Source organism: Pristis pectinata, chromosome 10, assembly GCF_009764475.1.
Source record: "Pristis pectinata isolate sPriPec2 chromosome 10, sPriPec2.1.pri, whole genome shotgun sequence".
Classification (NCBI taxonomy): Eukaryota; Metazoa; Chordata; class Chondrichthyes; order Rhinopristiformes; family Pristidae; genus Pristis; species Pristis pectinata.
Window position 1 is genome coordinate 91015745 of NC_067414.1, and position 25859 is coordinate 91041603.

A 25859-nucleotide genomic window follows, 5' to 3' on the forward strand; every position below is an offset into this window, starting at 1 on the left:
CCCGCAACTTCCTAACCCATGCATCTTTGGAATGTGGGAGGAAACCAGAGCACCTGGAGGAAACCCACGCAGACACAGGGAGAACGTACAAACTCCTTACAGACAGCGGCCGGAATTGAACCCGAGTCACTGACGCTATAATAGCGTTACGCTAACCGCTACACTACCATCACATTTAGGTCACATTTGAAGTATCGTGTGCAGTTTTGGTTGCCACACTACAGGCTTTGGAAAGGGTGCAGTAAAGTTTGTGACGTCGGAGACTGAGGGGCGATCTGATTGAAAGATATAAGGTTATGAGAGGCATCGATAGGGTAGGTAGTCTTTTTCCCAGGGCGGGAATGTGCAATACCAGAAGGCATAGGTTTGAGGTGAGAAGGGAAAAGTTTAAAGGAGATGTGTGAGGCAAGTTTTACAGCAAGTTGTAGGTGTCTGGAACACGCTGCCTGGGGGGGTGATCGAAGCAGATACAATAGCAAAGTTTAAGAAGCTTCAGAGAAACACATGAACACTCAGGGAAGGGAGAGGTACAAACCATGTAGAGGCAGATACACAGTTTAAACTGGCATCATGGTCAGTGCAGACATGGTGGGCTGAAGGGCCTGTTCCTGTGCTGTACCAGTCTAGGTTCTATGTTCATCACTCCCCCTTTCCCCCTTTGTCTCACTTGCCTCTCTCTGCGTCCACGAGCTTGCAACGTACACACACCATCTTTGTGTCTCGGCTCTCCCCTCTGCATTGTTTTGCCTCACCTCGTGAGCTGGATCTCCAGTGCAATGATCCCTCAGTTGCCCTTCCTGACGGGGGAGAGCCGTGTGGAAACCGTCACAGGTTTACGAAGGGAACTTCTGGGTTAATGACCTAAAATTCACCAGGCATGGTCTCAGCTTTGAACATCAATAACTGGCCAGATGGAGCATGATTTTTCAGCCTTGCATGGCTGAACAGTGTCCGATATCATCTTTCCCTCTAATCAGTATTTTCTTGAAGCTGCTCAAAGTTTCTTTGTGACTTGTGAATGCACAAGCAGATTGGGCCTCTTGATAACTCTTTTGAACGTTAAACTCCCTCTGTTCCTGACGTTTTATCTCTATCATCCTGTATATCTTGTTTTTCTCGCTATCTCCTTGTTCTTTGTTCTCTGCCTTGTTCTTTCTTTCTACCCTTCTCTTTCTTGTCGCTCTCTTCAACCCTCAATATTGTATGTTCAGCTTTCTTTGTTTGTCCCTCAGCCTTTCCTGCCTGCAAGGCTCTTTAACTGTCCTCCTCATGATCTGTCTCCCCTTCTCTTTCTGTCCGTGTCTCACTTACATGTGGAGGCACTCATGAACCCACATGGACTCAGATATACACACAGACACATACATACACACATAGATGCATATACACCAACACACATACATGCACGTGCGCCCATACACACTTGCCCATATACATGAGAGCACATATACAAGCAGAGACACACATGCACAGACATGGACAGGCACAATATGCGCACACATACGCATGTGTGCGCACACACATGTACAGACACACACACACACACGTGCACATACACATACGTGCACACACACTCCCATCCCTGAACATTGATTTGTTTGAAGAATAACTGTCAAAAGCAAGAGGTAGGAGAACATTTCACAAGGAAGTCCACACACACACACACACACACACACACACACACACACACACACACGCGCGCGCAAGCATACATACAACTGCGCTATCACGCGTACACTGGCACAAATACACAGGCACATGCGCCAACACAGACTTGTCCCCCGACACTGATTTGTTTGAAGATCAACTATCAATAGCAGGCAGTAGAAAGGTATTTTGCGAGAAAACACAGACACACTCACACATGTACACAGTGTACATACAGTTGAAGACACACCTATACACAAACACACACACATGAGAGTTACATGTTAGATTGTATTAGATCAATAAATCTGTCTTCAGCTTAGATTTTAGTGTCACGACATATAAAAACTAATGGAATTCCTACTTAGCAGTTAAAGCTAGGGTTCTCAAGGCCGCAGTAGCAATCTGTGTTGTAGTTGGGTATTTAACAGCTTGTGAGCTGCAATAACAATCCGCGGTATATAAGCTGCAATAACAACCTGCACTGCATCAGCTGAGATAGCAACCTGCAATATATTAGCTGTAACAATAACCTGCGATGAAGCTGCAAGTAAGATGCAGTGGCTGTCTGCAATATATAATCAGTAGTAACTACCTGTGATATACGTTATCTGCTGTTCCAGGCTCGGTTTTGTCGGGAGGTCACTATAAGATGCCGTGCTGTTGTGGTTTAGAGTCTGATTTGCATTTTATTCTCCAGGGCTTGTAACTAAATGATCGACAAAGCCATGTTCTGCAGGGTGTGCGCTGGTTTAGAAATTCTAGTGCACCCCAGAGGGTGCACGGGACACTTGTTGCACTGTGTATTAATGTAAGTTTGAGTGGGGATTCACTGCTGCAAGTTTCAGAGGCACCCAAGGGTGCTACTAAAGGCTGTAAATGTAACTCCCAGACCGGAGATGATAGAGGCATTTAAGAGGCATTTAGACAGACACATGAGCGCGCAGGGAATGGAGGGATCTGGATCATGTGCAGGCAGTTGTGATCAGTGTAATTATGGCATCATGGTCAGCACAGACATGGTGGGCCGAAGGGCCTGTTCCTGTGCTGTGCTATTTGATATTCCACGTTCTACGTTCTACGAGGCTAGGTCAGGAGGGTTAACGACGGAGGGGGCAGAAGCTGCTGGCCCCTTTGTGGCTTGAAGCAGGGTCCACAGTCAGGTGAGGTGAGTGGCCAGGAATGGAGGAGAGAGAAAAGGGTTGGCGGGAGTGGGAGGGAGTGAGATTGGGGTGGGGTGTGGGGGGGAGTCAGTGAGTGAGACTGGGGGAGGGGTGTTGGGAGGGATGAGTGACACCCTGAGAGCCGGAGCACGTTGTGCAGGTCTGCACCTGGGGAGGCAGGGACTGATCAGGGAGACACGGGAGACTGCAGACAGTGGAATCCGGAGCAACACACAAAAAGCTGGAGGAACTCAGCGGGTCAGGCAGAAACTGTGGAGGGAAATGGATAGTTGACAATTCGGGTTGAGACCCTCCAGTGAAGTGTCTCGACCCGAATCGTCGACTGCTCAGGGATAGTCAGCCTGGCTTTGTTAAGGGTTCAAGGGGGTGACTGAGTGTGTCGACGAGGGTGGTGTGGTTGATGTAGTCTACCTGGATTTCAGTGAGGCCACGGGGGGGGGGGGGTGGGTGGGAATCCAAAATGTTAGAGCTCATGGGATCCAAGGGCAGGTTGGAAAATTGGATCTAAAATTGGCTCGGCGATGGGAGGCGAAGGATGATGGCCGAGTGTTGTTTTTGTGTAGGAAGCCTGTGACCAGTGGTACGGTACACCACAGGTTTCAGTGCTGGGATCCTTACTGTCTGTTGTACACCTTAATGGACGTGACTGTAGGAAGTTTGCAGGTGACAGAAAGATTGGTGTGTTGTTGATAGTCAGGAAGATAGTCTTGGGCTACAGGACAATATTGATTGGTTGGTGAGAAAGACTGAGAAATGGCAGATGGAATTTAAGCCTGAAAAATGTGAGGTCACGCATTTTGAGAGGACTTATAAGGAAAGGGTACACACAATGAATGGTAGGGCCCTAGGAAGTACTGAGGAATGGAGGGGTGTTTGTGTACAAGTCCAAGAATCCCTAAAAGCAGCAGCACAGGTGGTTAAGAAGGCATGCAGGATACCTGCCCTCATTAGCCTGGGCATAGAATATAAGAGCAGGGAGATCATAGTATAACTTCATGGTTAGACCACAATGTGTACAGTTCTGCTCACTGTGTAAGGACGTAGAACATAGAACAGTACAGTGCAGGAACAGGCCCTTTGGCCCGCGATGTTGTGCTGAACCAATCACATTAGTAATAAAATGCCCAACTAAAGTCATCCCTCTGCCTACACAATGTCCATATCCTACCATTTCGCTCACATTCATGTGCCTATCTAAGAGCCTCTTGAATGCCTCCATCGTATCTGCCTCCACCACTACCCTAGGCAGCGCATTCCAGGCACCCACCACTTTCTGTGTAAAAAAACTTGCCCCGCACATCTCCTTTGAACTTACCCATAGAACTACAGAACCATAGAACAATACAGCACAATACAGGCCCTTCGGCCCACCATGTTGTGCCGCCCTTCATACCACACCTAAGACTATCTAACCCCTTCCTCCCACATTTCCCTCCATTTTAAATTCCTCCATATGCTTATCTAACAATCTCTTGAACTTGACCAACATATCAGCCTCCACCACCACCCCAGGCAGCGCATTCCATGCACCAACCACTCTCTGGGTGAAAAACCTCCCTCTGACATCTCCCTTGAACTTCCCACCCATAACCTTAAAGCCATGCCCTCTTGTTTTGAGCATTGGTGCCCTGGAAAGAGGCACTGGCTGTCCACTCTATCTATTCCTCTTAATATCTAGTATACCTCTTTCATGTCTCTTCTCATCCTCCTTCTCTCCAATGAGAACAGCCCTAGCTCCTTTAGTCTCTCCTCATAATCCATACACTCTAATCCAGTCAGCATCCTGGTAAATCTCCTCTGCACCCTTTCCAACGCTTCCACATCCTTCCTATAATGAGGCGACCAGAACTGGACACAGTACTGTAAGTGTGGTCTAACCAGAGTTTTGTAAAGCTGCATCATTACTTCGCGGCTCTTAAACTCGATCCCCCGACTTATGAAAGTTAACATCCCATAAACTTTCTTAACTACCCTATCTACCTGTGAGGCGACTTCCAGTGATCTGTGGATATGTACCCCCAGATCCCTCTGCTCCTCTACACTGCCCAGAATCCTGCCATTTACCTCGTACTCCGCCTTGGAGTTTGTCCTTCCAAAGCGTACCACCTCACACTTCTCTGGATTGAACTCCATCTGCCACTTGTCAGCGCAGCTCTGCATCCTATCAATATCCCTCTGTAAGCTTCAACAGCCCTCCACACTATCCACAACACCACCGATCTTTGTGTCATCTGCAAACTTGCTAACCCAGCCTTCCACCCCCTCATCTAAGTCGTTAATAAATATCACAAAAAATAGACTTCCCAGAACCGATCCCTGTGGGACACCACTAGTCACAGCCCTCCAATCTGAATGCACTCCCTCCACCACAACCCTCTGCTTTCTACAGGTAAGCCAATTCTGAATCCACACGGCCAAGCTTCCCTGGATCCCTTGGCCTCTGACCTTCTGAAGAAGCCTACCATGCGGAACCTTATCAAACGCCTTACTAAAATCCATGTAGACCACATCTACTGCACTACCCTCATCAATCTTCCTGGTCACCTCCTCAAAGAACCCTATCAGGCTTGTGAGGCAAGATCTTCCCTTCACAAAGCCATGCTGGCTGTCCCTAATCAGTCCTTGATTTTCTAAATGCTGATAGATCCTATCTCTTAGAATCCTTTCTAACAGCTTATCCACCACAGACATAAGGCTTACCGGTCTGTAATTCCCAGGACTATCCCTACTGCCTTTTTTGAATAAGGGGACAACATTCGCCACTCTCCAATCCTTGGGTACCATCCCCATTGACAACGAGGACTCAAAGATCCTAACCAACAGTTCAGCAGTCTTCTCCCTTGCCTCACGAAGCAGCCTGGGGAATATCCCCTCAGGCCCCGAGGACTTATCTGTCCTAATATTTTCTAACAACTCCAACACATCCTCTCTCTTAGTATCTACGTACTCTAGAACATTACCCCCACCAACACTGTCCTCAGCATCATCAAGACCCCTCTCTTTGGTGAATACTGAAGAGAAGTATTCATTGAGAACCTCACCCCATCACCTTAAATGCAATGCCCTCTGGTATTAGACATTTTGACCCTGGATTAAAGGTATTGGCTGTCTATCTATGCCTATCATAATCTTATAAACTCAATCAGCCTCCGCTGCTCCAGAGAGAACAACCCAAGTTTGTCCAACTTGGTATATAAGATGATGAGAGGCATTGATCGGGTAGATAGTCAGAGGCTTTTTCCTAGGGCTGAAATGGTTGCCACAAGAGAACGTAGGTTTAAGGTGCTGGGGAGTAGGTATAGAGGAGATGTCAGGGGTAAGTTTTTTACTCAGAGAGTGGTGAGTGCGTGGAATGGGCTGCCAGCAACGGTGGTGGAGGCGGATACGATAGGGTCTTTTAAGAGACTTTTGGAGGTACATAGAGCTGAGAAAAATAGAGGGCTATGGGTCTCTAAGGTAGGAACATGTTTGGCACAGCTTTGTGGGCCGAAGGGCCTGAATTGTGCTGTAGGTTTTCTATGTTTCTATGTTTCTCCTCATGGCACATGCCCTCTAATCCAGGCAGCATCTTGGTAAACCTCTTCTGCACCCTCTCCAAAGCATCCATATCCTTCCTTTAATGGCCTTCTTTACCATCCTATCAACCTGTGTAGTCACTTTCAGGGAGCTATGAACTTGGACCCCAAGATCCCTCTGCTCATCAACACTTAAGGGTCTTGCCATTAACAGTGTACTGTCTCTTTACATTTGATCTCCCAAGGTGTAACACTTCACACTTGGCCGGTTAAACTCCATCTGCCATTTCTCCGCCCATATCTGAAACTGACCTATATCGGGCTGTATCCCTTGTAGGAAGGACATGACAGCGTTGGAGAGGGTGCAGAGGAGATTCACTAAAATGTTGCCTGGGAAGGAGTGTTTTAGCAGTGAGGGGACCCTGTAGGCAAAGTAGCTTACCGTGCTGCTAACTGCCCCATTAAACCAATTTGTCTCATCTTATCACAGACATTCCCTCTGTTCTACACATTCCTCCCTAAAATGGCGGCACGGTAGTGTAGTGGTTAGCGTAACGCTATTACAGAGCCAGCGACCCGGGTTCAATTCCGGCCGCTGTCTGTAAGGAGTTTGTACGTTCTCCCCATGTCTGCGTGGGTTTCCTCCAGGTGCTCCGGTTTCCTCCCACATTCCAAAGACGTACGGGTTAGGAAGTTGTCGGCATGCTACGTTGGCACCAGAAAAGTGGCGACACTTGCAGTCTGCCCTCTGGCACATTCTCAGTAATGCAAAAAGATATATTTCACTGTGTGTTTTGATGTACATGTGACTAATAAATAAATGTCTTAATATCTTATTCTACTGAAAGCCTACTTGCATTCCTCTCTCTCTCCCACTTCTGATAAAGGGTCACCGACCCCAAACGTTGACTGTTTCTCCTTCCACAGATGCCACTTGACCAGTGAAGTGTTTGCAGCATTTCTTGTTCCTGCTTCAGATTTCCGCTGAGTTCCTCTAGCTCCTTTGTGCGTTGCTCCAGATTTCCAGCATCTTGTGCCTCCAGCATCTGCAGTTGCATTTTTTATATATTTTCATTCGATTTTCAAACAGAAGCCAATTTGTGAGGGGAACAGGGAACGGGAGTGTAAATGATGACCGGGGCACCACAAAACCACCCCTGCTCTCTGCTGGAAGCAATGGCTTGCGATCCCTTGCTCATCCCCTTCCTGGCACTTTTTGTCCTGTGTGGGGCAGTAGCCCAGGTATTGTGCTGAGGTCCCAGTGGTAGGGGGTTGTGGTCTGGAGAAGGAAGCTCAGACACATAACTCAGAGCCAAAGCTCCTGCAACACTGAAAGATTTAAACCCCAGCACTGACCCGCTAAGAGCTGTGAGACACTCTGACTGCTAAGATGAAATTCCACCCCATGCTCTCCCTGTGGCACAGTAGGCTGGTAATCTAATCACTGTGTGAACACGCCTGAGGTGGCAGCCAACCAAACCTTTCAACATGTGTAAACTGTTAACATAAAAGCCACTTTACATGGAAGGACTGACTTCCGCTTCACTAATGGAGAAATTTGGGTTTGTTGTGGCTCAGTGCCAAGGGCAAGGTTTTGTTGTTTTAATGAGAAGGACATGTTTGGAGGTGTAATGTTGTGGGATGGTGGCCACTCTTGGATGGTGTTTGGTAGCTCAGGCCACCAATGGGTGGTGTTTGGTAGCCCAGCCCCCTATTGGGTGGTGTTTGGTAGCCCTGGCCCCCATTGGGTGGTGCTTGGTAGACAAGGCCACCATTGGGTGGTGTTTGGTAGCCCAGGCATTTGTTGGGTGGTGGCTGGTAGCCCAGGCCTCCATTGGGTGGTGTATGGTAGCCCAGACCCCTGTTAGGTGGTGGCTGGTAGCCCAGGCCACCATTGGGTGGTGTATGGTAGCCCAGACCCCTGTTGGGTGGTGTTTGGCAGCCAAGACCACTATTGGGTGGTGTTTGGTAGCCCAAGCTACTGTTGGTGGTGTTTGGTAGCCCAGACCACCATTGGGTGGTGTTTAGTAGCCCAGACCCCTGTTAGGTGGTGTTTGGTAGCCAAGGCCACCATTGGGTGGTGTTTGGTAGCCCAGACCCCTGTTGGGTGGTGTTTGGCAGCCAAGACCACTATTGTTGCTAGCCAAGACCACTGTTAGGTGGTGTTTGGTAGCCCAGACCACTGTTGGGTGGTGTTGGTAGCCCAGGCAATTGTTGGGTGGTGTTTGGTAGCCCAGGCCTCTGTTGAGTGGTGGTTGGTAGCCCAGACCCCTGTTGGGTGGTGGCTGGCAGCCAAGACCACTGTTGGATGGTGTTTGGTAGCCCAGGCTACTGTTGGTGGTGTTTGGTAGCCCAGACCACCATTGGATAGTGTTTAGTTGCCCAGACCCCTGTTGGGTGGTGTTTGGTAGCCCAGACCACCATTGTTCGAAGCCAAGACCACTGTTGGGTGGTGTTTGGTAGCCAAGACCACTGTTGGGTGGTGTTTGGTAGCCCAGGCCACCATTGGGTGGTGTGGCCACATTGACCCTTGCCCCTGTACAGTGTATGTGACATGAGATAATGTTGAACAGGTTGGGTGAGACTCACTGGGATCAAGAATGAGAGGTGACCTGATTGAAGCTTATTGGAGGGGCTTCGGAGGGAGGATGCTGAGAGGATAACTCACCTCCCAGGTGGGCCTTGACACAGAATGTGTGGCTCCTTTAAGACGAGGGTGAGGAGAGAGCTCCCCGCTGGCACTGGGAAGGCTAAGGCACTGAATTCAGTCAAGGCTGGCGTTAGACATATCCTTTGTCTCGACGGGAGTCAATGATTGTGGGGAACCAGACCAGATCCGTCATGGTCTTATTAAATGGTGAAGAAGGTTTGAGCGGCCCCATGGCTTTTTAATGATTTCAAAACAGGGATTGATGGATTTTGGGGGATTAAGGGTTTCGAAGCGAGCTAATATACAAATTGTCCATGAACTAAATGCTGGCAGATCAGGTTCATTGCAGGAATTGTTGTGGAGTTTCCGGGAATTAAGTAAAATCTTCCGGGGAGTGAGCTGGGAGTGAATCCCTCCGTCCGGAGGTTGTGCCCATTCATGGCCGCAGATAGACTCGTTACGGAGAGCACTCGCCCGGGATTGAACCGGCGAGGCTGACGGGTTCGAAGGGGCGGGACGTTCCAGTTGGACGCACATGCCTGCAGGGTTGCGGAGGAACATTTCCCTTTCCTGGATTGGGTTAGGGTGTGGTTGAGGGGCAGGTGACGTCAGGAGCCTCCTGAAGTGAGTAAGCCATCTAAAGTGCAGGGGACGGAGACTGCCCTCACCCACAGCAAGGCCCGAAACCATGGCACCAGGATCGGGTTGGCGATCCCCCAGGCTCAGCCTGGCTTGTGTTGAATGGCGGGACAGGACTGAGGGGCCGAGCGGCCCACACCTGCCATATTTCCTTATGTTCTTGTGGTAGTCAGTAATTAATGTGCTTTAAAGCAACAGATTATGTCAGACATAATTAAGTCCGGTTGGAATTGGAATTAGAATTGGTTTATTATTGTCACTTGAACCAAGGTACAGTGAAAAACTTGTCTTGCACACTGGTCATACAGATCAACTCATTACACAGTGCATTGAGGTACTACAGGGTAAACAGCACAGAATGCAGAATATAATGTTACAGTTACAGAGAAAATGCATTGCAGGTAGACAATAAGGTGCAAGGCCATGACAAAGTAGATTGTGAGGTCAAGAGTCCATCTCTTCGTATAAGGGAACCATTTAATAGTCTTATCACAGTAGGATAGAAGCTGTCCTTGAGCCTGATGGTACGTGCTTTCAGGCTTTTGTATCTTCTGCCCGATGGGAGGGGGGAGAAGACAGAATGTCTGTGGTGGGGTCTTTGATTATGTTGGCTGCTTTCCCAAGGCAGCGAGAAGTATAGACAAAGTCCATGAAGGGGAGGCTGGTTTCTGTGATGTGCTGAGCTGTCTCCGCAACTCTCTGCAGTTTCTTGCAGTCCCGGGCAGAGCAGTTGCCTTACCAAGCCGTGATGCATCCCGACGGGATGCTTTCTGTGGTGCATCGATAAAAGTTGGTGCAGTACATCAGGTGGTTAAACGCCCCAGCGGAGATCGGGGGTTGGATATCGCAGCTGCAAGGGCAGATTGGGCAACCCTTTGATCACACAAGCACTCCCCTCGGTGTGGTACCATGGTCTGCTTGGGACTAGTTATGCGCAAAGATTTTTGTGAGTGCTTGTGATTTACGCAAGAAGTTGTAAATGTGCGGAGGCTTTATTGAAATGACCGGAATGACTCAGACATTCAGAATCATACACCACAGAAACTTGCCCTGTTGGCCCACCTCGTCCATGCTGACTGTGATACCCGTCTACGCCAGTTCCCATTTGCCTGCATTCAGCCTGTATCCCTCTTCACCCCTCCTGTCTTAAATACCTGTCCAAGTGTCTGTTAAGCGTCATAATTGAATCTGCCTCCAACACCTCCTCTGGTAGCTCAGTCCAGAGAGCCACCATCCCCTGTGTGAAAAAAATCACCCCTCAGATCTCCTTAAGATTCCTCTCCTCTCACTTTAAATCTGTGCCCTCTAGTTCTAGACTCCCCCTCCCTGTGAAAAACATTCGGACTACCTGTTCTGTCTATGCCCCTCACAATTATGGTGGTCAGAATAGATAATCAGGTCATCAGCCTCCTACGTTTCAGTGAGAATAAACCCAGCCTATCCCATCTCTTCTTCTAACTCTTCTCCTCCATTCCAGGCAATGTACAGGTCAATTCATTACACACTGCAGTTACATTGAGTTAGTACAGAGTGCATTGAGGTAGTACAGGTAAAAACAATAACAGTACAGAGTAAAGTGTCACAGCTACAGAGAAAGTGCAGTGTAACAAGGTGCAAGGTCACAACAAGGTAGATCGTGAGGTCAGAGTCCATCTCATCGTATAAGGGAACCGTTCAGTAGTCTTATCACAGTGGGATAGAAGCTGTTCTTCAGCTTGGTGGCACGTGCCCTCAGGCTCCTGTATCTTCTGCCTGATGGAAGAGGAGAGAAGAGAGAATGTCCCGGGTGGATGGGGTCTTTGATTATGCTGGCTGCTTCACCAAGACAGCAAGAGGTAAAGACAGAGTCCAAGGAGGGGAGGCTGGTTTCCGTGACGCGCTGGGCTGTGTCCACAACTCTCTGCAGTTTCTGCTCAGCGTAATGAATTGACCAGTACGATTGGTATGCAAGACAAGTTTTTCACTGTACCTCAGTACAAGTGACTATAATAAACCAATACCAATACCAAAACATCCTGGTGAATCTCTTCTGCACTCCCTCTATTCCTTCCATCTTATTGGAAAGGATAACCCTGGGAGACATGGGGCTGATTGTGGGAAGCACTTCTCCCATTTCACAGCTGTTTCCAGTTCCAATGACAGTTGTTTTGCCTTTATTACTAATTCTTCTGGGATCTGGCTGCCGCTGGCAAGGCCAGCATTTATTGCCCATCCCTAATTGCCCCGGAGAAGGTGGTGGTGAGTTGCCTTCTTGAACTATTGCAGTGGTTCCGGTGAAGGTGCTCCCACAGTGATGTTGGGGAAGGAGTTGATAGATTTAGACCTAGCCACGATGAAGGAATGGCGATATATTTCTAAGTTAGGGTGGTGTACAAAGCGGAAGGGGAAGCTGCAGGCGGTGTTACCGTGTGCCCGTTGCCCTGCTGCTTATTGGTTGGAGGGTTTGAGAGGTGCTGTTGGAGTAACCAAGACGAGTAATACCTCAAGATTTAAACATAACAAACTGTAGAGACGCAAGAGACCGCAGATGCTGGAGTCTGGAGCAACACACACAAGATGCTGGAGGAACTCAGCGGGTCAGGCAGCATCTGTGGAGGGGAATGGACAGTCGACGTTTCAGGTTGAGACCCTTCATCTGGACTGAAAGAGTAGAGGGGAGATGGTCAGTATAAGGAGGTGGAGGGAAGGGATGGAGCAAGAGCCGGCAGGTGATAGGTGGATCCAGGGGAGGGAGGGGGCTGATAGGCAGATGGAGGAGCTGGGAGGTGGTAAGTGGAGGCGACAAAGGGCTAAAGATGAAGGAATCTGATAGGTGGGAGCATGGAATAAAGGGAAGGAGGTGGGGAGGGCTGGGCGGGAGGGGACCCATTGTGGGGAGTGTGTGGGGACGGGCAGGTGGAGAGGGTTGGGGGAGGGGAAAGGAACAGGATGACGGGGGCTGGGGTGGGTGTAGGCACAACAGGGTAGATCAAGAGGAGAGAGAAAAGAGACAGGGGGGAGCAGTTTACCAGAAGTTGGAGAATTCAATGTTCCTCCAGGTCGTAGACAACCCAGGCGGAATATGAGCTGCTGTTCCTCTAGTTTGCATTTGCAGTGGAGTTGGCTGGGGACAGACAGGTTGGTGTGGGAATGGGGAGGGGAATTAAAATGGCTGCCAGGAGCTCCAGAGGCCTCGGTGGATGGAACGCAGGTGCTCAGCGAAGCGGTCCCCCAATCTGTGTCCGGTCTCGCGGATGAAGAGGAGGCCGCATCGGGAGCACCGGACGCAACGAATAACGCCGGGGGCATGTGCATGTGAATGACTGCCTCACCGGGAAGGGCTGTTTAGGACCCTGGATGGCGGTGAGGGAGGAGGTGTAGGGGCAGGTGTGACGTCTCTTATGGTCGCAGGGAAGAGTGTCTGGGGAGGGAGTGGGGGACGGGTGGGGAGGGGTGAGCCAGGGAGCCACAGAGAGACTGATCCCTGCGGGGAGGGGAGGGCAAGGTGTGGCCGGTGGTGGGATCACGCTGTAGCTGGCGGAAGTTGCGAAGGATGAAATGTTGGAGGCATAGGCTGGTGGGTGGTAGGTGAGGACAAGGGGAACTCTATCCCTGTTTTATCTGGATGGGCGGTCAGGGAGAATGGGGTGAGAGTAGGAAGTAGAGGAGATGTGGGTGACAAACTCGTTGGAAGGTCTCCGCTGAAGGAACCCGCAAACATCCCATCCAGCAATTCGCATTTGTCTTGCGCTCTTCATTTAGAGAAACGTCCCAAGGTGCTTCACTGGAGCGGCAACAGACAAACACTGAAGCTGACCCGTGGAAGGAGCATTTAGGCAGGGTGAGTAGAAGCTTGGTCACGGGGACGAACTTTTCGGTGGAATGGAAGGCGGGAAGGAGGAGAGGTTTGTGGAGTTGTGTGGAGAGTGTCGGGAATGCTGAGAAGGTCAGAAGAGGAGCTGTGAGGGTTGTAGGAGAAGTTACACAGATGGAGCGGGAGGATTTAAGCACCATAATAATGTGGTGATGAGGAGTTAGTTGCTGAGAAATATTGGCAGAGATTAATGTTAAATAATAATAATGCACAATAATGATTATACATTGCTTATAAAAAAACTGCTCCACCAATGGACACAAGCGCATGCACACACACATGTACCACACTTGGGTACACAGGTACACACACACAAGCACACCCCCCCCACACAAACACGAACACACACAAATGCACACAGACACACACACACGAGCACACACAAATACGCACACACATGAACATGTACACAAACAGATGCACAGATATGCATGCACACACACCACACTTGGGTACACGCACATATGCACACACAGACACACACACTCATACACAGACGCACACATACACACAGGCATACACACACACAACATACATGTGCGCACACACAAACAGACACACAAACAGTTGCCCACATATACAAGCATACGCAGCACACTTGGGTACACGCACACATGCACACACAAACAAATGCACACACAATCAGACAAACACATGCACACCCCCCCCCCCCACACACACACACACACACACACACACACACACAGCATCATCTCCCCCACCCCTGAAAGTTCCTCCCCCCATGGTGATGTTCAGCTGCGCCATGTAAATATCTGAGTCAGGCTGACACTACAGTGAGTTCTGTACACGACTGCCAGAGGTGAATTCAGTGAGACATTAAAGGACGCAAAATGTCGCTCCTGTAAACCGGGACTGAATTTCTGACTGCATATTCATTTTGTCTTTTCCACCCCCCCAGAACGCCCACAGTCCGCACCCGGCGTCACTGTTCCTGTACGACCCGGCGACCTTTGCATTCTGTTCCTTCAGCACCTTGACTGCCATGACCCGCCGACCCCTGGGGAGGAACCACTCCATTCCCACTGGAGGAGATGCTGCTGCTAGCTGCAGGAACCTCGAGGAGGGCACAGTCGTGGTGGAGGTGGGGTGGGGGTGAGGGGTCGGCCCCTTGAGGCAATCAACTCAGTACTTTTGGTGGACTGACATAGGACTAAAAGTCTGAGGCTCTGCTGTTAGCTGTGACTCTACCACATCGCTAGACCACTGCTGGAGCCTGTGACAAACATCGGGACTTGAAATCACCCACTTGTATAAGTATTTAGATAAATAAAGGACGCTTTTCTCTGTGAAGACTCCATTGGCCGTTCAGTGGGTCAATAACAGGGTGTAGGTGTCACAGGCAAGGCCTCCGTGAGAAGCTGGTGGATTTTATACAACCAGTTGGCTTGTCGTCAAGAGCCAACCGCATTGCTTTGGTCTGGGGTCACGTACCTTCCCAGGAGGTCCCTTGGGGACTTGCTTCCACTCTCGTTCTGCGAGGGGTTCTGATGGGGCCAGTGTGGGACCAGCGTGTGATGGGGCAGGAGGTGCCTGATAGGACAGGAAGGGGAGAGGGGAGGGTTTGTGTGGCAGTCCGCTGCTTCCCGCCATTTAGCTTGGGTTTCTGCCTCCCCTCTGGAAGATCGGACTGCTGCCCAGAATGCTCCTTCTCCACCTCGAGCCCGCCATGGCTTAGGGATTCCCAGGAGCCGGTGGGAATGTTGCGTTTCTTCATGGAGGCTTTGAGCGCATCCTCGAATCATTTCCTCTGCCTTCCTGGTAAACTCTTCCCACGACGGAGCTCAGAGTGGTGTGCTTTTTCAGGAGTTAGTTGAACAACCGACCTGACTGAATGTAACCAGGAGTCAATGCTGGGGGGCGTTGACCTGGGAGAGGACATTGATGTTGGTTCACTTTGTCCTGCCAGTGGATTTTGAGGATTTGGCACAGGCATCTTCCCAGTCCAGGTCTTAGAGCATTTAGATTCTTGAACACAAGGGATGTGGGGATCAGGAAGGACGTGTTGAACGGCAGAGAAGGCTTAAGGGAGCATATTTGAACAACATATCAAAGGGACAGATGAATTAGGAGCAGGAGTAGGTCAGAAGCCTGAAATGATATCAGGGCTGAGCCAATTGTAACCTCAACTCTCCAGATTGTTTTCTACCCCCTCGCTTAGAACGGACTTACCTCTTGCCTTAAAAATATTCACATACTCTGTTTCCACTGCCCTTTGAGGAAGAGAGGTCCAAACATGGTCCTGATGCAGGGTTTCGTCCCAAGACTTGGGGAATTTCTTTCGTTACGCAGATGCTGCTCGACCCACTGGGTTCCTCCAGCTGATGGTTTGTTGCTCCAGGTTCCAGCGTCTGCCGTCTCTTGTGTCTCCAATTACGGTCCACTCCTGCTCTTGTTACTCACGTCCTTACATAGTAAATCCACACTATCATTGTGAGCTTTTCATCTGATCGGCTTCTGGTGTCAGCTCCAAGAATGCATCCAACACTTGATACAACAGAGGGCCTTCAAGCTCCAGTGCTGGCTCCTGGGGAGTCGAATCAAGTTCAAGATCAAGTTCAAGTTTGTTGTTGTCATAGGGACAGGGTATAAATGCCATGATAATTAGTTTTTTGCAGTACAGCACAGTACATTACAGGACAAGAATAAACACATTAACTTAAGTTAACATAAATTATACATAATTTAAACTTGTGCAAACTAAACAACAAAAAAAACATGAGTGCAAGATTGAGAGAGAGAAAAAGAAATACGGTCCGAGGTAGTGTTGGGGTTTATCAGGTGGGTTCAAGAACCTGATGGCAGCGGGGAAGAAGCCGTTGTTGAACCTTGAGATGTAGATCTTCAGGGTCACCATCATCAGCAAAGTTAGAATCAGGAAAACCTTGGAAGTTCCTGTCAAACCCCCTATGGGAATTGTGCAAACGCCAAAAGAAACCCACCCCCACAGTGAGTGAGGCTGCCTCTATGTTCCAGAGGGCACACTAAAAAGGGAAGAGGAACTGAGCATCCAGTGAATGCCTCCGTGCATTAGGAGTGGACTGAACCAAAGATCACGGAACGAAGGGAACAGAGGTCCTGAAGCTTCAAGTCTTCCTTGGGCCATGGCTTTCGCTACAGGAGGGATCCATGTTACCTCACAAAGTGGCCCCTCTGTTTCTGAATCAGGAGATTGTGGGTTGAAGGACTTACCCAGGGACTCTGTGTGTGCTGTTGTGGGGAGTGCACAAGTAGAGAGGGTGGTAAGAAAGGTGTATTGGCATGCTTGCCTTCGGTCGGGGTGCTGAGTACAAAAGTCAGGAAGTTATGTTGCAGCTGTATAAAACTTTGGTTACGCCGCATTTGGAGTATTGTGTGAAGTTCTGGCCCCCCCTTTACAGGAAGGATGTGGCAGCGTTGGAGATGATGCGGAACTGGTTCACCAGGATGTTGCCTGGATTAGGGAGCATTAGCTCTATGGAGAGGTTGGACCAACTTGGATTGTTTTCTCTGGAGCAGTGGAGGCTGAGGGGCGATGTGATAAACAGGGTACAGAGTCTTTTGCCCAGGATGAAAATGTCAAATATTAGAGGGCATAACTGTAGGGTGAGAGGGGGAAATTTTAAAGCCAAGTTTTTTTACACAGAGAGTGGTAGATGCCCGGAACTCGTTGCCCAGAGACGTGTTAGAAGCAGGTACGATAGTAACTTTTAAGAGACATTTAAGCAGACACATAATCAGGCAGGGAACGGAGGAATATGGATCATGAGCAGGCAGATATGCAGTTTAAATTGGCATCCTAGTCAGCATAGATATCATAGGCCAAAGGGCCTGTTCCTGTGCTGTACTGTTGTATGTTCTATGTACTCAGATTGTGGTATCAGGTCAAGTTTATTGTCATGTGCACAAGTACGCTGAGGTACAGGTCCAATGAAAAACTTGCAGCAGCATCACATGCATATAGGTACAGTACTGAAGGAATGCTGCAAGAGGTTATTAAACATCAACAAACACAATGGGTTGAAGGTAATAATATACAGGTGTGGACTGAGAACTGGGTAAAAGGCCAGAACTGCAGATCTGCAACTGTACAAGTTATTGGTGAGACCACACTTGCAGTATTGTGTGCACTACTGGTCACCCTTCTATAGGAAGGATGTGATTAAGTTGCACAGGGTGCAGAAAAGATTCACGAAGGTGTGACCAGGACTGGAGGGCTTGAGTTATAAGGAGAAACTGAATATGCTGGCAATTTTTTCCCTTGGTGTGTAGGAAGCTAAGGGGTGACCATATAGAAGTTTATAAAATCGCAAGGGGCGTAGATAGGGTCGATGGTCACTGTCTTTTTCCCAGGGTAGGGGAGTCTAAAACTAGGTTTAAGGTGAGAGGGGAAAGACTTAAAGGGACCTGAGGGGCAACTTTTTGACATAGAAGGTGAAGGGTATATAGAACGAGCTACCAGAGGAAGTGGTGGAGGCAGGGGACACGAACAACATTCAAAAGACACAAGGATAGGAAAGGTTTAGGGGGATATGGGCCAAACATGGACAAATGGGACTGGCTTAGATGAGCATCTTGGTAGGCATGGATCATTTGGGCCTGTTTCCATGCTGTATGATGCTATGACTCTTCAGTTTAGAAGAATGAGAAATGACCCCCATTGCCTCATTGAAATGTATAAAGTTCTTACCAGACTTGACAGTGTAGATGCAAGAATGATACTGGGGTGTCGAGAACCAGAGGGCACAGTCTCACACTAAGGAATCATCTTAATCCACAGGGTAGTGGACCATTGGAATTCACTACCCAAACCAACTGTGAAGGCTCAGCCCCTGAGTTATATCCGAGGTAAATCAATAGATTTTGGGTATTAAAACAAATCAAGGGATATGGAGTTAGTTCAGAAAAAGTGGAGCTGAGATAAATAATCAGCCATGATCCTTTATCGGTGGAGCAGGTACACTCCTGTTGCTACTTCAGATGCTCCTGTTGAGTTTGTTATATCAGATTGCCCAGCAGACAAGGACAGAGTGCAATAAACTGAATGCTAGAGACACATTTTCCATAATAATCACTCACCCATACCCAGGATCAATAAGCTACCAGGGCTGAATAAATATCATAAAGCGTGATTGGTAGATTATGCATTGAACAATGGCAAGGACAAGAAACCTTTCCTACCTCTTTTCAGTCGCAGGAACGGAAAGTGGGCAACGTGACTCTGATGATATTTTGCTTTGTGTTGATGACACTTTCATGAACAGAGAATGAAAAATTGTGGTGGTGTTGATAGTGAGAACAGTCTTAGAAAACAGAATGATATTGATCAACAGGTGAATTGGGCAGAGTAGTGGCAGACAGAATTTATTCCTGATAAGTGCGAGTTTATGCATTTTGGGAGGTCTAATAAAGGTAGGACAAACAAGGTACAGTATCGGTTTATTGTCAATGTGTACTGAGATACAGTGAAAAACTTTGTAGTGCACCATCCAGGCAGATCATGCCGTACATAAGTACATCAAAGTAGTAAAAGAAAGCAGAATGCAGAATATGGTGTTGCAGGTACAGAGAAAGTGCAGTGCAGGTAGACAAATAAAGTGCAGGGGCCACAATGAGGCAGATTGGGAGATCAAGACTTCATCTTTAACGAATGACAGGCCTGTTCAAGAGTCTGATAGGAGCTGTCCTTGAGCCTGGTGGTACGCGTTTCTCAAGCTTTTGTATCTTCTGCCTGATGGGAGAGGGAGAAGAGAGAAAGACTGGGGTGGGAGGGGTCCTTGATGTTGGCCGCTTTCATGAGGCAGCGGGAAGTGTAGACGGAGTCAGTGGAGGGGAGGACCGGTTTGTGTGATGGACTGGGCTGCGTTCACAACTCTCTGCAATTTCTTGTGATCTTGGGCAGAGCAGTTACCATACCAAGCTGTAGTGCATCCAGATAGGATGCTTTCTATGGTGCATCTGTAAAAATGAGTAAGAGTTCAGAGAATTGGAAAACAGCATGAATGGTAGGCCCCTAGGGAGTACTGAGGAATGGGGGATCTTAGTATTTATCCATAGATCCCTAAAAATGGCCGTGCAGGAGAAAAGGCGGTGAAGAAGGCTTGTCAGATGCTGGCTTTCATTAGCAGGAGCATAAAATATAGGAACATGGTACAACTTTATAAAACATTGTTAGGGCAAACTTGGAGTATTCTGTACAATTCTGATTGCCACACTATAGGAAGGATGTGATTGTACTGGAGAGGATGCAGAGGAGATTCGCCAGGACCATAGAAAGCATCCTATTGGGGTGCACCATGGCTTGGTATGGCAATTGCTCTGCCTGTCACTGCAAGAAGCTGCAGAGAGCTGTGGACACAGCCCAGCACATCACGGAAACCAGCCTCCCCTCCATGGGCTCTGTCTACACTTCTTGCTGCCTCGGTAAAGCAGCCAATATAATCAAAGACCCCATCCATCTATGACATTCTCTCTTCTTCCCCCCTCCCATCGGGCAGAAGATACAAAACCTGAAAGCACGTACCACCGGCTCAAGGACAGCTTCTATCCTGCTGTTATAAGACTATTGAATGGTCCCCTAGTACAATAAGATGGTCTCTCGACTTCACAATCTACCATGTCATGGCTTTGCACCTTATTGTCTGCCTGCACTGCACTTTCCCTGTAGATGTAACACTTTATTCTGCATTCTGTTATTGTTTTCCCTTGTACTACCTCAATGCACTGTTGTAATGAAATGATCTATATGGATGACATGCAAGGCAAAGATTTACACTGTACCTCGGTACATGTGACAAAATAAACCAATTTACCAATTAATTGACCAAATTTGCCTGGGATGAAATGTTTCATTTATGAGGAGAGGGTGGATAAGCTAAGTTTGTTTTCCTTGGAGTAGAGGAGGCTGGGGATTGGGAGGGGGAGGAGCTGATAGAGGTGTACAAAGTTATGAGAGGTCAAGAGAATTATGAGAAACCTTTCCCCCCAACAGAGACGAAGGACAGGATTGAGATGAGGAGTAAGAGGAATTGAGGAGATTTTAGGAACTTTTATTTCATCCAGAGGGTGGTTGGAATATGGACCCGCTGCCTGAGAAGGTGGTGAAGGTTGGTACTCTCACAGCATTTAAAAAGTGAACAGGGGAGTGTTGTAGAACTGAGGGACCTAGGAATACAAGTACATGGTCCCCTGACAGTGGAGTCACAAGTAGACAGGGTGGTAAAGAAGGCTTTTGGCACACTGGCCTTCATCAGTTAGGGCACCGAGGACAGAAGTTGGGATGTTATCTTGCAGTTGTAGAAGACATTGGTGGGTCGCATTTGGAGTATTACATTCAGTTTTAGTCACCCTGCTGTAGGGAAGATGTCATTAACTGGAAAGAGTGCAGAGGAGATTTAGGAGGATGTTGCTGTGACTCGAGGGACTGAGTTATAGAGAGGGGTTGAGCAGGCCAGGACTTCATTCATTGGAGCGTAGGAGAATGAGGGATGATCTTATAGAGGTGTATGAAATCATGTGGGGCACAGATAGTGTCAATGCGCGCAGGCTTTTTCCCAGGCTTGGGGAATCAAGAACTAGAGGACACAGGTTTAAGGTGAGAGGGCAGAGATTTAATAGGAACCTGAGGGGCAACTTTTTCACCCAGAGGGTGGTCTGTATATGAATGAGCTGCCCGAGGAAGTGGTTGAGGCAGGTACATTAACAATGTTTAAAAGGTACTTGGACAGGTACATGGATAGGAAAGGTTCAGAGGGATGTGGGCCAAAGGTGGGCAAATGGGACTAGCTTAGGTGGGAATCTTGGTTGGCATGGACCGGTTGGGCCAAAGAGCCTGTTTCTGTGCTGTATGACGCTATCTGGGTGAGCACTTGAATTACCAAGGTGTAGAAGACTACAGACCAAGTGCTGGTAAATGGGACTAGTGTGGATGGGTTCTTGATGGTCAGCATGGATATAATGGGCTGAAGGGCCTGTTTCGGCGCTGTGTGATGCTATGGCTCTGTGACGCCCCTCGTGAGAAGCAACATGACAGAACAGGACACAAGGGTCCCGTGAATATATCCTCAGCTGGGGTGAGTTTTAATGGGCAGCCCTGTCTTGGTTAAATAGCTGCAAGTTAATAGTGGGAGACGTCAGCTTGACTACAAGTTTGCCTGAAGTCCTTCACACAAGCTGTTTGGCAGGTTCTGCCTCAATCTCTGGATCTGATGAAAACTTGCTTGCGCTCCTGACTCTGAGGAAAACACAGGCTAGAGTCCTTCACTCGTGCACTGGGTTCCTTCCAGAGGTTAAGCCACTGGTATTCATCACACAGCATGGGCCTCCTCACAGACTGCATTTTTTATATGAGTGGATTTTATATTTACAGCCTGCCAGTTGTGAAATGTTGCAGGGAGATAGAGAGGAAAAAGAGGGAGGTGGGGGGGAATGGAAAAATTAAAAGAAAGACTAATGCAAATCCTGCAAATATGCTCTGTGAAGCAGATCATGGCTCAGAGCTTGTTGTCGGGACCGACAACCTGCAACTCCTGCCCGGTGTGGAGAAACTGTGCGGAATGATTGACCAAAAGCGAGCCGCCGGTGGCTGTCGCTTTAAGAAAACCAGGGCTGTTGTCAATTTGCTTTAAGCTCAGTGGAGATACTGCCAGCTTCCCACACTCCCTGCCAGTTCAGTAAACTTTCATGACATATCTTTCAGAGCAGTTTTAATGGTCTGAAATCGGCTCACAGCCTGACTCTAATTTAATAAAACATGCACCGATGACTGGAAAGAGGCCATATTGAAATGATTAAAGACCTAGCTAACTCTTTCATTGCAGCTTGCTAGAGACGTTTCTGCAGCTGCATTATCTGTAGCCAAAGAGTCTATTTGGCTCTTAACAGTCTAGAGACTGTTAAGCATCCATCTACATAAGGAACAGCTCCTCGTATCCCACCTGGGTTACCTACAGTCTGATGGTATGAACATTGAATTCTCCAGCTTCCGGTAAACTGCTCCCCTGTTGTCCTTTTACTCTCCCTTCCTGATCCTCCTACACCCACCCCGGCCCCATCACCCTGTCTCTTCCCAGCCTCTCCATCTGTCCACCACCCACACACTCCTCCCACTGGTTCCCCTCCCCCACCGTCCCCATCAGCCCCTCTCCCCACCTCCCTCCCTCTATTCCACGCTCCACCTTCCCCTCCTATCAGATTTCATCATCTTCAGCCCTTTGGCACCTCCACTTGTCACCTCCCAGCTTCTGAAGCCATTCCCACTCTTCTCCCTTCCTCCATTTGCCTATCACTCCCCCCCCCCCCCCCGATCCACCTATCACCTGCCAGCTCTTGCCCGGCCCCTTCCCTCCATCTCTTTATACTGGCCATCTCCCGTCTATCTTTCAGTCCAGATGAGACGTCGACTGTCCACCTCTCTCCACAGATGCTGCCTGACCCACTGAGTTCATCCAGCTTTTTGTGTGTTGCTCCATTCACACTAATCCTACGCTGAATCCGAATTTATTCTCCCACATTCCCATCAATTCCACTCACCTGCACACTATGGTCAATGTTCAGCAGCCAATTAACCTACCTACCCACATGTCTTTGGGATGTAGGAGGAAACCGGAACGCCCACGTGGTCACGGAGAGAACATGCAAACTCCACACAGACAGCATCTGAGGTCGGGACTGAACCCGGGTCTTTGGAGCCATGGGGTGGTTGGCTCTACGAGTTGCGCTGCTGTGCCGTCCCCTGTGAAGGAAGGTAAATCCCTCAGAAAGACACCAAGGTCTACCAGCTCGAGATGCCAGTTACTTTTCCACAACTTGCCAGCCTGAATATCGAAGCTTCTTCATGGCATTTCCAACAGGGAGCCTCTGGGGTTACCTCTGCACAGACACATCTTGGATATGGTGGATGAACTTTACGGGGCAGTGGTTATGGACTGTTTCTCATGCCTCCTCCCCTAGTGCTCCGCCCCAACCAGGAACCATGAGGGGCACAGATAGGCTGAATGCAGTTTTTTTTCCAGGGTTAGAGAATCAAGAACTAGAGGCACAGGTTTAAGGCGAGAGGGGAAAGATTTAATAGGAACTTTCTTTAATAGAAAGAGTGCAGCAGTTAGTGTAACGCTTTACAGCACCTGCGACACAGGTTCAATTCCCGCCACTGTCTGTAAAGAGTTTGTACGTTCTCCCATGTGACTGCGTGGGTTTCCTCCGGGTGCTCCGGTTTCCTCCCACATTCCAAAGACGTGCGGGTTAGGAAGTTGTGGGCATGCTATGTTGGTGCCGAAAGCGCGACGACACTTGCGGGCTGCCTGCAGAACAGTCTACGCAAAAGGTGCATTTCACTGTTGTGTTCGATGTACATGTGACTAATATCTTAATAATAATAAAAAAAAATTAATAGAAAGATTTAATAAGAATCAAGAACTTGGACAAACTTTTCACACAGAGGGCGGTGCATAGATGGAACGAGCTGCCAGAAGAGGTGGTAGGAGCAGGTACAATAACATTTAAAAGACACTTGGACAGGTAGATGGATAGGAAAAGTTTAGAGGATATGGGCCTAAATTGGACTAGCTTGGATGGGACATCTTGGTCGGCATAGACCAGTTGGGCTGAAGGGCCTGTTTCCGTGCTGACTGACCTCTCTGAACTCAGAGGCAAGATGGAAGCAGGCCGTTGTGGTAACAACAAGGCCAAGCAGTGTTGGACAGTTTGGTAAACTTGCTTGTGCTTCCCCACCTCCACCCCACCCCCCCCCCACCCCGCCCCCCCCATGGTCGAAGATTCCCGTTCAGACTCATAAATGTGAAGGTGACTGCGCGAGAACCAAGAGACACATGAAATTCACCCCAGAGTAACTCCTTTGGGATGATTGCTTGTCCCCAGTGAGAAAACACTGTCATAGAGGCATAGAGTGTCATACAGCATGGAAACAGACCATTCTACCCATCGTGTCCATGCCGACCAGTGGGCACCCATCCATATTAATCCCATCTTCCAGCTCTTGGCCTGTAGCCTTCAGTGCCTGGAAGATTCAATTGCTCACCTGGACACCTCTTATATTCTGTCAGTGACTCTGCTTCCAACACTCTCTCTGGCAGTGCATTCCAGGTACTCACTGCTCCCTGGGTGGAAAGGTCGCCTCCCTACCCCACAATCACCACCACACCCCTCCCAGCCCAGGAGCAAGCGAATCACAGTGTCATTCCTGCTGTCGCTCATTGCAAAGTCACGGTTGGAAATTGGAGCACGGGAGGTCAGTGAGGGGGAGTGGATGGGGAGCGGATGGGGTTGGAGGGGAGAGGAGATGTGATGCTTGTCTGGTGCCTGCAGCCAACAATATGAAACCTCTTAGTGTCGGAGAGCGCCTGGGGGGGGGCACAACAGCCTGTTGTGGAACGGCTTCTACTGAGGCATTTCCACTGGGTGGGAGATGATGAGTTTCTGCTCCACCTTCATGGGTTCTGAGACGACGTGGGAGCCACAAGAGGGTGCTTGATGAGACGGGTAGTGCTGATGTGGTACAGGCCTCTTGATGCAGTGTAGGCCTCCCATACAGTGCAGCTTACAGGACAGCATAGAGAAGATAGCAGCCTGCTTGATAGGCTCCCCATCTACAACCGTTCACTGACTCCACTACCGACGCACAGTGGCAGCAGGCCTGTACCATCTACAGGATGCACTGCAGCAACTCACCAAGACTCCGTAGACAGCATCTTCCAAACCCACCACCTCTACCAGCAAGGACAAGGGCAGCAAAAGCCTGGGGAACACCGCCACCGGGAAGATCCTTCTGAGTCACACACCATCCTGACTTGGAAATATATCGCCGTTCCTTCACCGTCGCTGGGCCAAAATCCTGGATCTCCCCCCCTAACGGCATTGTGGGTGCACCCCACACCTCAGGGACTGCAGCGGTTCAAGAAGGCAGCCCGCCACCACCTTCTCAAGGATAACTAGGGATGGGCAATTAAATGTTGGCTCAGCCTGCGAAGCCCACACCCCTTGAATGAATAAAGTTGTGTAGGCCTTCCACATGGTGCAGGCTCCTGATGTGGTACAGGCCAGGTACAGCACAGGTCCACTTTGCACACCGTATGACAGTTGTCCTCCAGGACACGTAAACCCCCAACCTAGACCCCAAGTCCCAAACCCATAGTGAACATGACCCTCTGACTGCAGAACCACCTCAGACCTCTCACCGGACCCCTGTCTGGCCCTGCCCGGCTGAACTCTACACCACCGGCTGCAAAACCCACTACAATTTGCCTACCGCCAAAACCAGGTCCACGGCGGACGCCATCTCCCTGGCCCTACACTCATCCCCAGAGCACCTGGATAATAAAGACACCCACATCAGACTATTTATTGACTACAGGTTC

General features: G+C 49.1%; 1 protein-coding gene across 3 annotated transcripts in view; it reads left to right on the forward strand.

Moving 5' to 3' along the window:
• The window catches only part of si:dkey-16j16.4 (uncharacterized), a 380812-nt gene that overhangs the window by 55480 nt on the left and 299473 nt on the right, over positions 1-25859 (forward strand). For 2 of the 3 annotated variants that reach the window (XM_052024172.1, XM_052024173.1), the window contains 2 exons: positions 13377-13455; positions 14408-14745. In XM_052024172.1, coding sequence (XP_051880132.1) covers positions 13377-13424 — 48 coding nt within the window. In that variant the 3' untranslated portion in view covers positions 13425-13455; positions 14408-14745. Of the gene's footprint in view, positions 1-13376; positions 13456-14407; positions 14746-25859 lie in introns of those variants that run through there. The other variant, XM_052024174.1, reaches the window with a different exon arrangement.